At 37.3% G+C, this 14,186-nt stretch overlaps 1 protein-coding gene across 1 annotated transcript in view; it reads right to left on the bottom strand.

Annotated features, from left to right (window-relative positions):
- Positions 1–2,148: 2,148 nt before the first annotated feature.
- TMTC2 (transmembrane O-mannosyltransferase targeting cadherins 2) overlaps positions 2,149–14,186 on the bottom strand; it is a 412,397-nt gene continuing 400,359 nt past the window's right edge. Inside the window, exon 12 of the mRNA XM_078449640.2 lies at positions 2,149–4,813. Within this exon, the coding sequence (XP_078305766.2) occupies positions 4,634–4,813 (180 nt within the window). The 3' untranslated portion in view covers positions 2,149–4,633. The remainder of the gene's footprint in view (positions 4,814–14,186) is intronic.

Below are 14,186 nucleotides of genomic sequence, written 5' to 3'. Positions count from 1 at the left end.
TGCAATTGCATTGCTACTTCGACTTTTCTCTCCTCATAGTGCATGGCAGTTCCAATGCTTATGCCGTTTTCTAGCAACACCCATGAGTTGTGAATAGTAGGAAGCAAATTCTATAATATTGAAAATATTTAAATTAAGTGTAAACTCATATTCCAAAGGTACATATGAATGAATTGGAATTACTGTAATAATTAAACTATCCCCAGAAACCCAGTTTCCTCCCTTGTAATAGCAAACATAACGGAGACTGAGATGCATTTCCTTTCTTTGTACTAGAAATGATTACTATGTGAAAACACAGCCCTAAGGTGAGAACATCAAGTGAAAAGAGTTATTGAATTCCCAGTCTCAACTTTTTAGAAAGTGGACTTTCAAAAATATCTAGTTGATAAGGAGCAAATAATAGATGGAATTCTAATTTATAGTGTATTTTACGTTCTACTCAACAGTGTGCCAGGCTGAAGGAACTGTGCCAAAAAAGAAAGACATGGCCCCTGCCCTTACTGGTTTCAAAGCAGAGTGCTTTCAATCTAAGATAAAGCTGTACCTTGATTTAAAAAGAGACTGGGGGCACCTGGGTGGCTCAGTCAGTTAAGCGTCCAACTTTGGCTCAGGTCATGATCTCACAGCTCATGGGTTCGAGCCCCGTGTCGGGCTCTGTGCTGACAGCTTGGAGCCAGGAGCCTGCTCCAGATTCTGCCTCTCTCTCTGTTCCTCCCCTGCTCATGCTCTCTCTCCCTCTCTCAAAAATAAACATTAAAAAAAAAACAAAAACAGAATTATGCAATTACTGCATGTAGCAAGACCACTTAATAATTGAGATTTCAATAGCCTGTCATGTAACTACCACTAACTAGTTTGGGGAGCTTAGTTAAGCCACCTGGTGTGGGGGCACCTTATGTTCTTTAGGTTGGAAGTAAATAGGTCTAACTACATGTTCACTGAAATCCTCTCTGGCTCTCACAGTCTAAATGTTTACATTTTTTTTTTTTTTTCATGTGCTCCCTCTTTGTTTGTTTGGGTTTCTGTAGCAAAATACCAAAGACTAAAGCTTATAAGCAACAGAAACTTCTTTCTTCCAGAGGCTGGAAGTCTGATATTAAGGTGCCAGCTTGGTCACCTGAGGTCCCACTTCTGGGTTGCATGCTGCTCACTGTATTCCCATGGTGAAAGGGGCGAGAGACTTCTTTGGGGCTTCTTTTGTCAGGGTATGAATCCCACTCTTGAGGGATCTACCCTCATGAACTAGTCACTCGCCTGCTCCCCCCACCTCCTAATAACATAGTCTATGAACATACGAATTTTGGGGGGACATCAACATTTAGACCACAGGAATTGCCTTTAATCTTCATGATCATCTTAAGTGTGAGGGGTAGGGAATGTGATTTGTGGAAGATAGAATAGCTAGAAAATGCCAAAGGGGATGAGAAACCTCGTCTCCAGACTTGGGTTCACAGCCTGAGTGCTCACATGACACAAGGCATGTAAGCACAGGACACTACGGGGACAGGCTTGCTGCTTGCTAGCTTTGTGACCTGGACAAGTTAATTTCATACCTCTGAGCTCTGGCTTTTTTATGTAAAGCTGGAATACAACCTTGCACATCCATATGATGTTTAACATAAAGTAAAATCTTTGTAGCTTTTATCCCTAATAAAGGAATTAGGCAATATATAATTATGTTATTATATAATGAGAACTTTAACAAGACTATCAAATTTTCTGTCTAGAACCCAATGCTTTCTTATAACTGATACCTGAATGTGTCGTACTCCTGTCTCTCAACAAAATAGTGTGCTTTCCTCTAGGATCAGGACTCAAGTATCAGGTCTTCTAAATACGGCCATTTTAACCAAATGACCTATGAATGAGTCATGCTTGGGATATTTCCGTTTCTATAGCTCATCAATAAAACAAAAATTGTGCCATCTGTTTTTGGAAGGTGGCAAATCTGGTGTTATAGGGAACCCTTAATATTATCATAACGATTAAAAATTAATGATTATTATTGATTATACATTAGCCATGATATGTCTCTGTTTGACTTTCTATGTCTACTTTCTAAAACTTTTTTCAATTTCTGTTAAAATCCATGAGAATGTTAAGTGCTGTTGCTGTAGAAGATTTAAAAAAGGCTTATACAACATATTTGTTATCAATGCTTTATTGTTGAAAACAAAATTGAAATTCTCTGGCACATAAAACAATTATTTCTACAAAAGGAAAGCCTACAAATCTTGATAATTTATACAAATAACAGTTTCTCAAAAAATAAAACTTTAATTTAGTAAACTTGTCTTGTGCTCTATATTTTTAGCACTGTCTGCAATAATCCACCATAAATCCCTGAGCGGAGACATTTTTTGACCATGTTCTATAGCCCCCCGTCCCACCCTCCCCCCAAGTTGGTCAGTTACTAAGCCCAGCCCTGTAGTGAAAGGTGTCAGGGACATTTTGCTATTAAACATCCATGCATTTTATGACACAGGCCTAATTATTAATGCTACTTGGGGACTGGGTCAACTCGAAGTGCCTCTACTGTGCAATCAGCGAACCTATTAAGAACCAAGTGTCTGAAAGGAAGAATATTAACAACAAAAAGACATAAAATGTTAAGACTAGGAAGTCATCATAGGTCAATAACTATTTAAATAAATAAAACTGTTAGACATTGAGTTTATCTCTATATCCTTATATTAAATTCCTTATTTATTTACTTATTTTTTTTTGCAATTGCCAATGCGTTAAAAGATGAAAAATACACTTCAACCCACACGTTTGGTTTGACCACGGGTTTGCTGTTGTTAAACGTTAAATATCATTCTGAAGACACAGTGATCTAGTTATAATTTAACTTTTTGGCCCTTTGATGAAATGTTTACAAAATAATATACCTATTAGGAGGGCCTTCTTACTAATGCCATCAACAAACCTCTTTCACTACATCTGCCCTTTTTACAAAAACACTAATTCCATAGGAACACTACTTTAAATTCTTTATCCCGCTTTATTCAGATACAGAGTAAAACATATAAAATATGGAGAAAACAAAATACGATGTATTTGCACATCCAGCTTCCTTTTAGTGGGGCTGCTGCCCAATATATATACATGAAAGTTGAAGGAAAGGAGAAAAAAGCTAATTTTCAGTTGCAAAGAACTGACTTAATGAATCAAGTTTTGTTATTTTGCTATGGTAGAATAATAAATAAATAAATATGTAGGGTATTGTATAGCTACTTTCTCTATGAAGTTGATAGTGAACTGTTTTTTTTTTTTTGCAAAGTTAATTTTTAGTAGCAAAGTTTGCAAGTCAAAAAAATGTTCAATAAATGGTTTTCTCTACTTCATTTTTACTTGTGTAATGATCACTGAAGTGGTTACTAATAGGTAAAGGAATAAAATACCAGTTTGCTAGTGAAAAAAATAGTCTAACTGTGAAAAGCACAAGGCAGAAGACCTAAAAACACACAGGCTGATGCTATACTGTAGCTCATTTTTTATGTGTTTTGGGACGAGCAAAATATAAAAGAATAATTCCTTAAAAACTTATTAGCATTGCTGTCTAGGAACCTATCAGAAAGTGATTAGCATTTTATACCAATTCTTTCCAAAATATAACCTCACTGGCAACCATTATTATACACTCCTTTGTTCAGACTTGATTTTTTTAACCATTAACCACATCTGGGAAGCACATAGCAACTTCCCTTTTGTCTAATAGCTGCTGGCTAGTTATTGGAATTAGAACACTTTTAAGCTCTTTTAGATTTAATCCTTATATAAGCATGTGCATTAACCAGGTATAGCTACTTCAAAAGCCTAAGAATTAATACAGTGAATTCTCCTAGGCAGTCTGGGGGGAAATGCTGGTGACATTAAAAATAAAAATTGCCTGCCGGACATGTAAAAGATCTCCCCAACCTCTCCAGCAACACCAGTGTGAAACATGGTTACCTCAGCTCAGAACATTGAAAAGCAAATGCTGTCTAAAAGAAATGAAGACTGTGACATCCAAATAATAAAATGTTATGTGCCCTAGTCGGGAGACAACTATAGACTCTGACAGATCTTGACATACTTTAAAAAAAAATTTTTTTCCCCTAAGTTTCACAAATTGGTAAGCAGGCTGTCCCAAAGAGGGAAGACAGCAGCGTCAGGACAACCGGCCGGCACGCTGGGATTCACACGACACTTTAATCATTCCCTATTAACACTTGATCTTAATAGTTTAGCAGGGCTGAATGGACACTCTGACTTCCTCTCACAGTGTTTAAGGAACAGTATAATTTCTAAATTAGCTTTCAAAAATGAACAAAATTTGTAACTTAGATTCCCTGCCCACCTCCCACCCCAATGCCGTAAGATCCTGTTTTAAGTGCTCTGGTTTAATAATAGTTCTATGGGTAACAATTACATCCTTCAGGAGGTTTCCAATGTTCCCCTTTTTGGTGTTAACGGCTGTGCTAACAGCAGAGTGAATACTCTCAGACGTGGCAGTGACCCCAGTGGCCTCTGCCCCCATCTTGGAAGTCCATACTAGCTCTTGTCGTAGCACTGCTGGGAAGTTCTGTTCACTAACGAAGCCAGCTTTAAAATATGGAGGAGGAGGAGGAGGTACTGCTCTCCTGTGTCAGGTCTTGGATGTCTTTAAGCCTTGCTTTTCCATAATGTTCCACAGTTTGCGGAGATTGGACTGCGTGATGACATCATCTGGCTTGAGCTGCAGTGCCCGCAGGTAGTTGGCCTCGGCCTTTTGGAGACGGCCATTGAGATGGAGGATAGCCCCCAGGTTCATCAAAGCAGCCGGATACTGGAACCAGAGAGGGAGGGAAATGATTAAGAGGCTTGTTTCAAGCTTTCCTTCGTGGAAGACAAAAGTCTTCATCCACTTATGCAAATGATTCCCTTATGTCTGGAGGCATTTTATGGAAGCAATTTAGCAATTTATACAAATAGATCAAGATAACTAGGAATAACAACAACAAAAAGTTTTCAAACAGCTGGTTTACTCTGTGCTTTAAATAGTGCAGGCAGCTACGAAAATATTCTTCTTTAATGAGAAGGCATAGGTTACATATGAAAACCTCGTCGCCTAGTCAGACTGTACTTTTCTAAGGAAACAGTTAAAAGTCATACAATTTCAGATAGAATTGATCTTCTTTTTTCAACTCAATGTCAAGAAATAAAAAAATTAAGTTGGAAAAGTTGACAAATTTACGTCCACCCACTCTTTGTTTCCTCTCCTTAGCAATCTTCCAGGCCATTTATACAAACATTAAGTAAATAAGTAAAAAAATTGTACAATTTTACTGATGTTTTCAGGGTAAAAGCTCTGAAAAAAAACTTCAAATGTAACCACTAACGTCCTTTCCAAATCTAACCCAAGTAGTTTAATGAGACAAAGTTCTTATTTTTAAGTCAAATTTTTAAACTTCTCCTGGTGAATGTTTATTATAAACACAGCAAAGTAAAAACATACCAAAACAGATAAAACGTGGTGCAGAAAAATGCAACCTTTGTCAGAAAAGGTTTTTATTATTTGTTTAAAGGTAGTTGTGAGTCTCAAACACAAAATTTTTTATAGTATGTGATATTTGCAATATAAAGTTATCATATGAAAGGCAAAGTTAAAAAACAAAACAAACAAAACTATGTACCACTAGTTTCAGACAAGGGTCTCTATCCCCAAATTCTGAGATATTGGTTGACAACAACAAAAGTCCTTCCCAAAGGGGAAAAAATTTTTTTTTGCTTGCTATCTACAAATAAAGGCAGTACTGTTCTTGTCTTGTTGCTCGAACTTTCTGGCGAACATACAGCAGCTAATATTTTGGCAGTTACACAAATGCATATTTCAAATATCAGATAAAACTAAATGTGTTTATGCTAAGATTGTGTTTTCATTTTACGGATGGTGTCAACAGAGTAATTGTCCTGGCAACTCTGCGATGCAGTGTAAAATAATTCACAATAATTTTTACAATTTAGTATTTTCACAAAATGCATGCATTTTTTCAGCTGAATTCATGTGACTCCACTCTTTACTGTAAAAACAATTATTTCTGAACCAAAAAGAGTGCTAGGGGCAGGGCTGAATAGCTCAGAATAAACCAACTGGAAAGAGATGATCAGATTTGGACTTTAAGAGGTCTGGGTTTGAATTCTTGCTCAACCACTGACTGTGACCTTGGTGAGGTCCCCTAACATATCTGTGCCCAATTCTTTCATTTATGAAATACTAAAATAACATCAACATTTGTGCATGTTGTCAGAAAGATAAAATGAGACAATTAACAATGTGGTACAGTATGTGTATGTAGTAGACTTGCAAATGTCAAGTTCACTTTTCCTTCTTTTCATCTGCTTGAGGTATACAGCACATGCATGTTTTTAGAAAAACATTTTTATGTTTTTATACATACTTTACAATTTTTATTCCAATGGCCACACTATATGTCTGTGGATATACAGCAAAATTCTCTTAAGTCCTCAACTATAGGGCATTATTTTCAAACTTGTCTACATCCTCTTTTCTCTTCCAAAAATAATGTTGCAAATATAAGCTATTCCTGACCTTCAAAAACCTTTTGGTCAGGATGACGCCATACTTATCAAGAAAAATACAGATGGTCAATTTCTAATTTTAAACCCCAAGCCAAATAAACATAGCTCTAAATTACATGTGCAATGAAGGTCCACACTGGAAACCTAAAACACCACCTACTCTGTCTTCCTAACAGAACTTTGTTATCATTCCACCCATTATTATCTTGAGTCGTTCGATGCATGGATGCATTTCTCAATTCTATTCCCTCACGGAGCTTAGCACAACTATCAATAAACAGCTACTACAGTGACGGCAAAGTGTGTTCACAGCCTGAATTACTAGAGATGCTAAGTAGATAAAATGTTCAGACTTCCGCTATCCTGAGTGGGAAGAGAGGAAATGGAGACGGAGAATCACGGTTGGAGACCATTTCTGGCTAACCAGAAATAGAAGAGGCCCAGCGACAGGGGCTGAGAGAAACCAGATGGCTCAGTGGGATAGTCGTTATTTCTTGAATCACTTTATTATTAAAGTATCTGTGCCTAACTATAATCGCAACTCAAGGGGATTATTAAAAATACTCAAAAGTTACAGAGTCACAATGCCTGAGTGCCAGGCCAGCTCTGCCCCAGAGATGTGTGCACTCGGACAAGTTGACGGAACACTCGAGACTTCAATTTCTTATAGAAATGAATGATAACAACACTTGCTGCATAGAATTGCTGCTAAGGTTACATGAGAATACAACATTATTGTCTTTTTCCTCTTCTTTTCTGTCTCCCTATCATCTCAGAAACAGAAAGCAGAATCTCAGCTTTCTGTTTGAGTGTGCCTTTCTATTGAGTGTGCCTGAGTAACTACTGAATCCAAACCCTGTGGATTTGTGACCTGGCTCTACCTTTACTAGCTTTATAGACTTTCTTAGGTTAAACCAGAAGAGACAGAGGTGAAGACAGGTGGTGAAGTAAACCAAGCCACATAAATAGGCTTTACTATTGCTACTGAACTGCAGCCCAGATTCTTCTGTCCTCAGAGTACTTCAAGTCACTTCTTTCTTTAAAAAGAAAAGTTAATATTAATCTAAAATAACACAATTAGGAAGTGACATCTGTCATCAAAATGAGTTCTGAATGCTAGTTATCATAGTGTTTTTGGAATAACTTTAATTTTGCTTTTCTAAAAAAAAATTTTTAATGTTTACTTATTTTTGAGAGAGAGAGAGAGAGAGAGAGAGAGAGAGAGAGCTGGAGAAGGGACAGATAGAAGGAGACACAGAATCTGTAGCAGGCTCCAGGCTCTGAGCTGTGAGCACAGAGCCTGATGTGGGGCTTGAACCCACAAGCAGGGAAATCATGACCTGAGCCAAAGTCGGACACTTCACTGACTGAGCCACCCAGGTGCCACATGGAATAACTTTAATTTTACATTAGCATGTTACTAGCATGTTTACATTAGCATGTTACCCTAGCATGTTACTCATTAAGCAGAAATAATCAAAAATTGACATTATGGGGTTAAAATGGGATAACAGATCCAACAGAAGTTCACATATACTCTTTATTTGTGTTTTTTTTTTTTTAATGTTTATTTGTTTTTTAGAGAGAGAGAGAGACAGAGAGTGAGCAATGGAGGGGCAGAGAGAGAGGGAGACACAGAATCTGAAGCAGGCTCCAGGTTCTGAGCTGTCAGCATAGAGTCCGACGCGGGCTTGAACCCACGAACCATGAGATCATGACCTGAGCCGAAGTTGGACACACCCTACTGAGCCACCCAGGTGCCCAACTCTATAAACAGTAAAAATCCAAGTAAACTAAAAATGTATATGTTTAAGAACATACTATTTTTAGGCAGCTATAGATTTCTGTGTTTAGATGTAACATATTTTTCTGAATATGTCTATCTCACCAGAGTAAAAAAGAGTTTTTATTTTACAAACCTACAAACTTACATCATTATGCAATGCTTTTAAAACATCACTATAGCCTCTTACTTGAGTTGAGTGGAGACTGAGGAAATTCGCATGTATGCTCAAAAGTGACCTAATCAACAAGTACTTAGGTACAAGCCTTAGGTAACTGCTTAAAAGTGTCAACAGTTACTTTGACATAAACAATTTCATGTGTTTGATAAAAATTTAAGAATAAAACGCGCTATAGACCACTTTCTGTTACATGGTTGTTTTCTCTCTTCAAAGACAAGCCTTCACAGTGCGACTGGGGGTAGCTGACTGGATGCCCAAGGGACTGAGTGCCTATGGGTCTTCTAGCCTTGCCTCTAGTCCAGGAAGTAGCATCAACATCACCTGGGAGCTTGGTAGAAAAGCAGAATTTCAGGTACCAACCAGCGAATCAGAATCTGAATTTTAACGAGATCCCCAGGTGTTTTGCACTCTCATTACAATTTGAGAAGCAGTGTTCTAGAGGTCATTTCCTGATCTTAGATCATATTATTTTACATCTTTTGAGACGAAGTTTCCTAGAGGAGGATGAAGTCCCATACAGAACAAAGAATGTCAGATCAAATGTCTGTCCTCTCATAAAGTGAATTCTTTTGGCCAGGCAATTATTTACAGTAGGAAATGTGCAAATGAAACTTTATTATAAACAGAAGCCATAAATGACCAAATATTATTAGACAGGAGAGGAAAAACCTTTTCATAGCCAAACAGAAGCATGTAGAGGTTTTTAAACAAAATTAAGGACTACCTAGCTATATAACTGAAATCAAAGAAGCTCAGGTGACTGGCTGTCTGATGATACACTGGTGTCCTTGCTCTCTGCCAGCTGTGACTCATGGTTTGGGGAACAGAAACCCAACCACAACTGCTGGTGTCGTCCCTCATGCACATCTTCTTTGATTAAAGACAGCTGATGAAGTTTTCAGCACGTTAACAAAGGCAGTAGCTTGCAACCCAGTAAAATGGGGCTTATGGCTCTGTACAACAAATGACAGACTAGAAAGGAGAACCAGACCTTTCTTGTTTCCTCGAAGAGGACAGACGCTTTACATCAAAGGGGCTAATTGGTTGCCATGCTGAGGCAACAAGTGACATCTTTTTTCAAGTCTCCAGGGAATTACGACTTTATTGTTACTTGACTGTGGCCTTTGGTTATTTCTCCAACACTGGAGGAAGTAAGCAAACTCAAATAATAGGGTGGGGTGGGGTAGAGCAAAGGCAAGATTGCACGGGTCTGATTCTAGACTAACACCTCTGAGGCTCCCAAAGAACTCAGCTGAGCTCACAGGGTATCCTCAGCACACAGGATTAGAAGACAAAGTCATTTTCCTGGTCTTTGCCTATTATGCAGTCTTGGAAAGAGAAAGATATCTACAGAGGAAGAATAGTAAAGCCGTATGAGGATCCAGCATTGGACATTCATGTTTCTATTGAGAACAGGACTAAAATCTAGAACTTTGAACAGAAAATTTGGGTAGAGCCTAGAAAAAGGAAAAGGGTTTGGTTGAAATGGTCTGCTTAGGTGGGAGCTGGAAATCCACACAGTAATTGGGCTTTCTTATCCCATTATTCCCTGTGACCACTTCCTTTTTTGTGAAGGTAAATCAATAGGCAAGAGAAGTTTTGAAAAAGATGAAGACAGAAATATCTGAACTTCTAATTTTACAAATTAATTTTACAAATTTTACAAATTACAAACTTCTAAATTTACAAATTTACAAATTTTACAAATTTTTCCAAAACTTCTAATTTTACAAATATGTTTATTTCCATCCAAAGAATTGCTCAATGTATCCATATAGCTGTATATTTACTGTTGTATGAACTAAAAAACTTTTGAGGAAGAATTTCTGAGGTTAGCCTTATCCAATTATTATTTACTACACTACAATTTGGGGGGATGTTTTCAAGATAACCACATTTAACTTCTCTTCTGAATGTAATTTGCAAACTTAAATGAGTTTACCCAGCCTGAAGTTTTTAAATGGATTCTCACTCTCTTTCAAGTAGTTACAGAATAACTTAACGAAGGCTGCACACTGCCATTCAACTGTATTCAGTTGAAATTGCTTACCCAATTGAATTTAGTGGAGCAGTAACTGCACCATGATGCCTAAAAAATAATGGTTTGGACTTTAAAAAAAACATATTTGTGAAAAAGAGTATTTATGCATAAACTTAAAGGATCTCTATTTATTGTGCCTTGTACATGGCAGATATTCAATAAATAATTACTGAATTAAAGATTATCTGTCAGGATTATGGAAAAAAGTGTACCATGAACCCAGACAAAGTTTGATACCACATCCCCCCCTCTATTCCAACGTTACCCCTCTTCCTTTGTCTTCTTGGCATGCTTCATGGTCAATGCCAAGCTAGAGATCTGAATAAATTATCCTTGATTCCTTGCCTTCCTCCATACACACACATCTACTTGCATCTAGTTGTTAAGTGTTGACAACTTTACCCAATAATCTCCCTTAAATTTGCCTTCTAATTATACTCTGTCCTTTCTCTCTATTTGGTTTAAGCCCTAATCACCCTTTCTTGGATTATTTAAATAAAACTACTTTGAGAAAGAAGAATACGTGAATGGGTAGCTGAATAGATTAACAGGTGATAGATTAAAAGAATGAATGAATGAATATGTGAGGAAAGCCACATGCAGGGTTTTTACTCTAAATATTATAGGTATACAAACAAAACTTTGAGAGGACACAATAGAACTATGTACTTGCCTAACAAGTGAAAATTTATAAAGACAACTGAAACCCCCAAATATCTCACTGTCCTATTCCTGAACTCACCCCCCATTCTCTCAAGAAAACCACTATTCTGAAGTTGGTATTCACCATTCCAATGTCTATTTTCACTTTTATTTTTTGTGTACCCATAATAAATGTATAATCTTATATGTTTATAAGTTTTGATTTTAAAACCACCCATCATGAGATGTCATCCTGCCAAGCACGCACATGAAACTTAGATTTTTTGCTCAACATTTTGTTTTGCAGACTTATCCATGTTGATGGATACAAAGTTTAGTTCTTTTATATCAATTCCATTGAATGAAAACCCATTCTCTTAAGGATGAACTCTGCTTTAGAGGACGGTTGTCATCCATATTCTTGTGAATATCTCTACACATATTTATTGGGAGAGTTTTGAGGATTGGAATTGTTGGAGCAGATGATCTGCAAGTTTGCTAGACATTGTCAAATTTTTCTTCAGTGTGGTTGTATCAAATGCATTAGCCTCAACATGTAACAGGGGCCCCTTTATTCCATATTCTTAATGACAACTGACATTGTCTGACTTTCAGTTTTTGCAAATTGAAAGTTGTAAGACAATAGTTTATTCTGTGTTTGATTTCTTTTTCCTGATTACTACAGAGGCCAATACCATTTTCATAAATTTATTAGCTTTCTCCTTTTTCTTTTTAGTGATCCACCTGTTCCTTAACATTTAGACAGAATCAGTTTTGTAAGGGCTGCCACCCACATGGTGGTGTATGAATGGGAATTCCACAGAGCTCCTACTACCTCAAAACAGCTCCTAAATAGGACTGTCTGGCCTAGTGTTTTCCTGGTCAGAGTCACTTTCCTAAGACGAACAACCAGATGAGCACTGTTTCCAAGATGGACAATCTGTTATGCACAAAATGGCAAGTCTTTTATATAGGTGCACCTTCAACGTGGGTGAGAGGATGGCACAAATCGGGGCAGTAGAGAAGGGCACCAGGTCCACAAAAGTGTCGCACAGCAATGACGGGAATCTTGGACAACTGGATGTGGGAGAGGCTGGCAGCTCCTATTTAGCCCCACACAGAACTGATCTTTCTTTATGGCCTGCTTCTCTTCTTTATCTGCTTTCTGGCTCCCTTCTTAGCTATTCGACTTAGAGAAAACAAGAGAAATTAAAGTGAACAATATGTGTCATATTCTCCCTCTCTTTGTTACCCTCCATTTCTATTGGCACTGTCTGGCGTGGCATCTCATCCATTCCTAAATACTGTCCACCTCTTGTTCTCCCACCTTTGATTCCTGCTCACCCCTATCTATCTCCCACTTGGCCATCTGTCTTTTTTAAAATATAAATGGGGTTTTGAAGGGTCAACCTACAGAACCTACAGGTGCCTACAGAAAAGAATCCAGACTCTTCAGCCTGGTGCTAAAACACAGATTACGACATGGCACCCCAAATAAGCCCTCAATATACATTCTGCATGAGCCATGTGAAACTTCTATTTCTGCCATGTGCAATTTTGAGCATTTATTTTTTTTTTATCAGACTGCTTCTCTGACAAAGCCCTTCTTCCATTTTCTTTTCAACAAACTTCTGCTCATTTTACAAAGGGAGTTTAACAATCCCTTAATCATAGCTTGCTGCTGTATGTTCCCATAGTACTGTCTACATACATTAATTGCAACACTTACCACAATGAATTATATCTACTTGTTATAAGCATCTGCCTTTGCTGGAGAGTGAGACCGACAGTGAATTTATTTTAACTGTCTTTATAGTGCTAGTGCCAGGCTCTGGCATATGAAAGAAATTCTCAATGAATCCTTGCTGAAAGAAGAAAAAAATATATGATTTAGCAGAAAGAGCTGACCTAGAAGAGGTAAATTCTAACTTGATCTCAATGTAACTTAATAAACACTGAGTAGGCACCCATTATAAGTCAAGGTTGCTGTCAGATACTCTAGATAAGTGGTGAACAAGAACAGTATTTTTTTTGGTCTGTATGGGGTTTTAGCCAACTTTAATTGCACATTTGGCATTTCTCACAAACCACTAAAAGGTATACATTCATTATTTCATTGATGTCCCTCAGACTTATGAGGTCAGTGTAACTCTTATTCATGCACTATTCTAAGCATTGCTCTAAACACTAATAGGAGACACTTCACCAAGGGATTCACTGCCTTCAGGGTGTTTATAGTCCAGCGTGTGAATACAAATCTTTCTGCTACAGAGAAGAATCAGACATGTCTGTAAGGGTGAGCTATAGAGGAGAGGGGAGATTACTTCCTTAAGGCTATTAGGCTATTTATTACACAAGATGAATTGTCAGGTTGCTTCAAGACTTTAATTCTTCCAAAGGGAGAATGGCATACAAACTTTTGAAATTGGTGTCACATCAAAATCAACTTGTTACTTTTTAAAAGTATTTTTTGGCAAGCTGAGAGTAGAGCCAACATTGGAGAGAGCCCTAACATAGAAGAGTCTGAATTTCAATTAGTTTGGAGAATAAGATGTCACTAGTGATATCTGTGCTGTTGAACCTTTGAGACCAACTCAAAATGGATAAAAAAAATTATACTAAAAAATTAAATATTGATACAATAAACTAAAATATCTGTTGCAAAGGTCTATGATAAAACAGAAATCCACATGCAATGCGATGGTCTCAGTTTAGAAATGATAGTTCTTTGTAGTCATATTTTGACTATAGTTGTATTTTGAATAAAGTATCTCTGCTAAAATGATTTACCAAGTGTACATACGACGAGGAAAAACAACATAGGGAATCTAGCAATGGCAAGGCACAGCCTGACAGACAATAGAAATGATTTACAGTGATTCTCCATTTCAACACGCTATTTGTGTTTTTGAAACAGCTTTGAATAAAACAAAAGAGGTATAGGTGACAAGCAAGACACAACGCTGTGTTAA

Source organism: Panthera onca, chromosome B4 (genome assembly GCF_046562875.1).
Source record: "Panthera onca isolate mPanOnc1 chromosome B4, mPanOnc1 haplotype 2, whole genome shotgun sequence".
Lineage (NCBI taxonomy): Eukaryota > Metazoa > Chordata > Mammalia > Carnivora > Felidae > Panthera > Panthera onca.
Note: the sequence above shows the minus strand (reverse complement) of the source record. Positions and strands in the feature narration are given on the sequence as shown.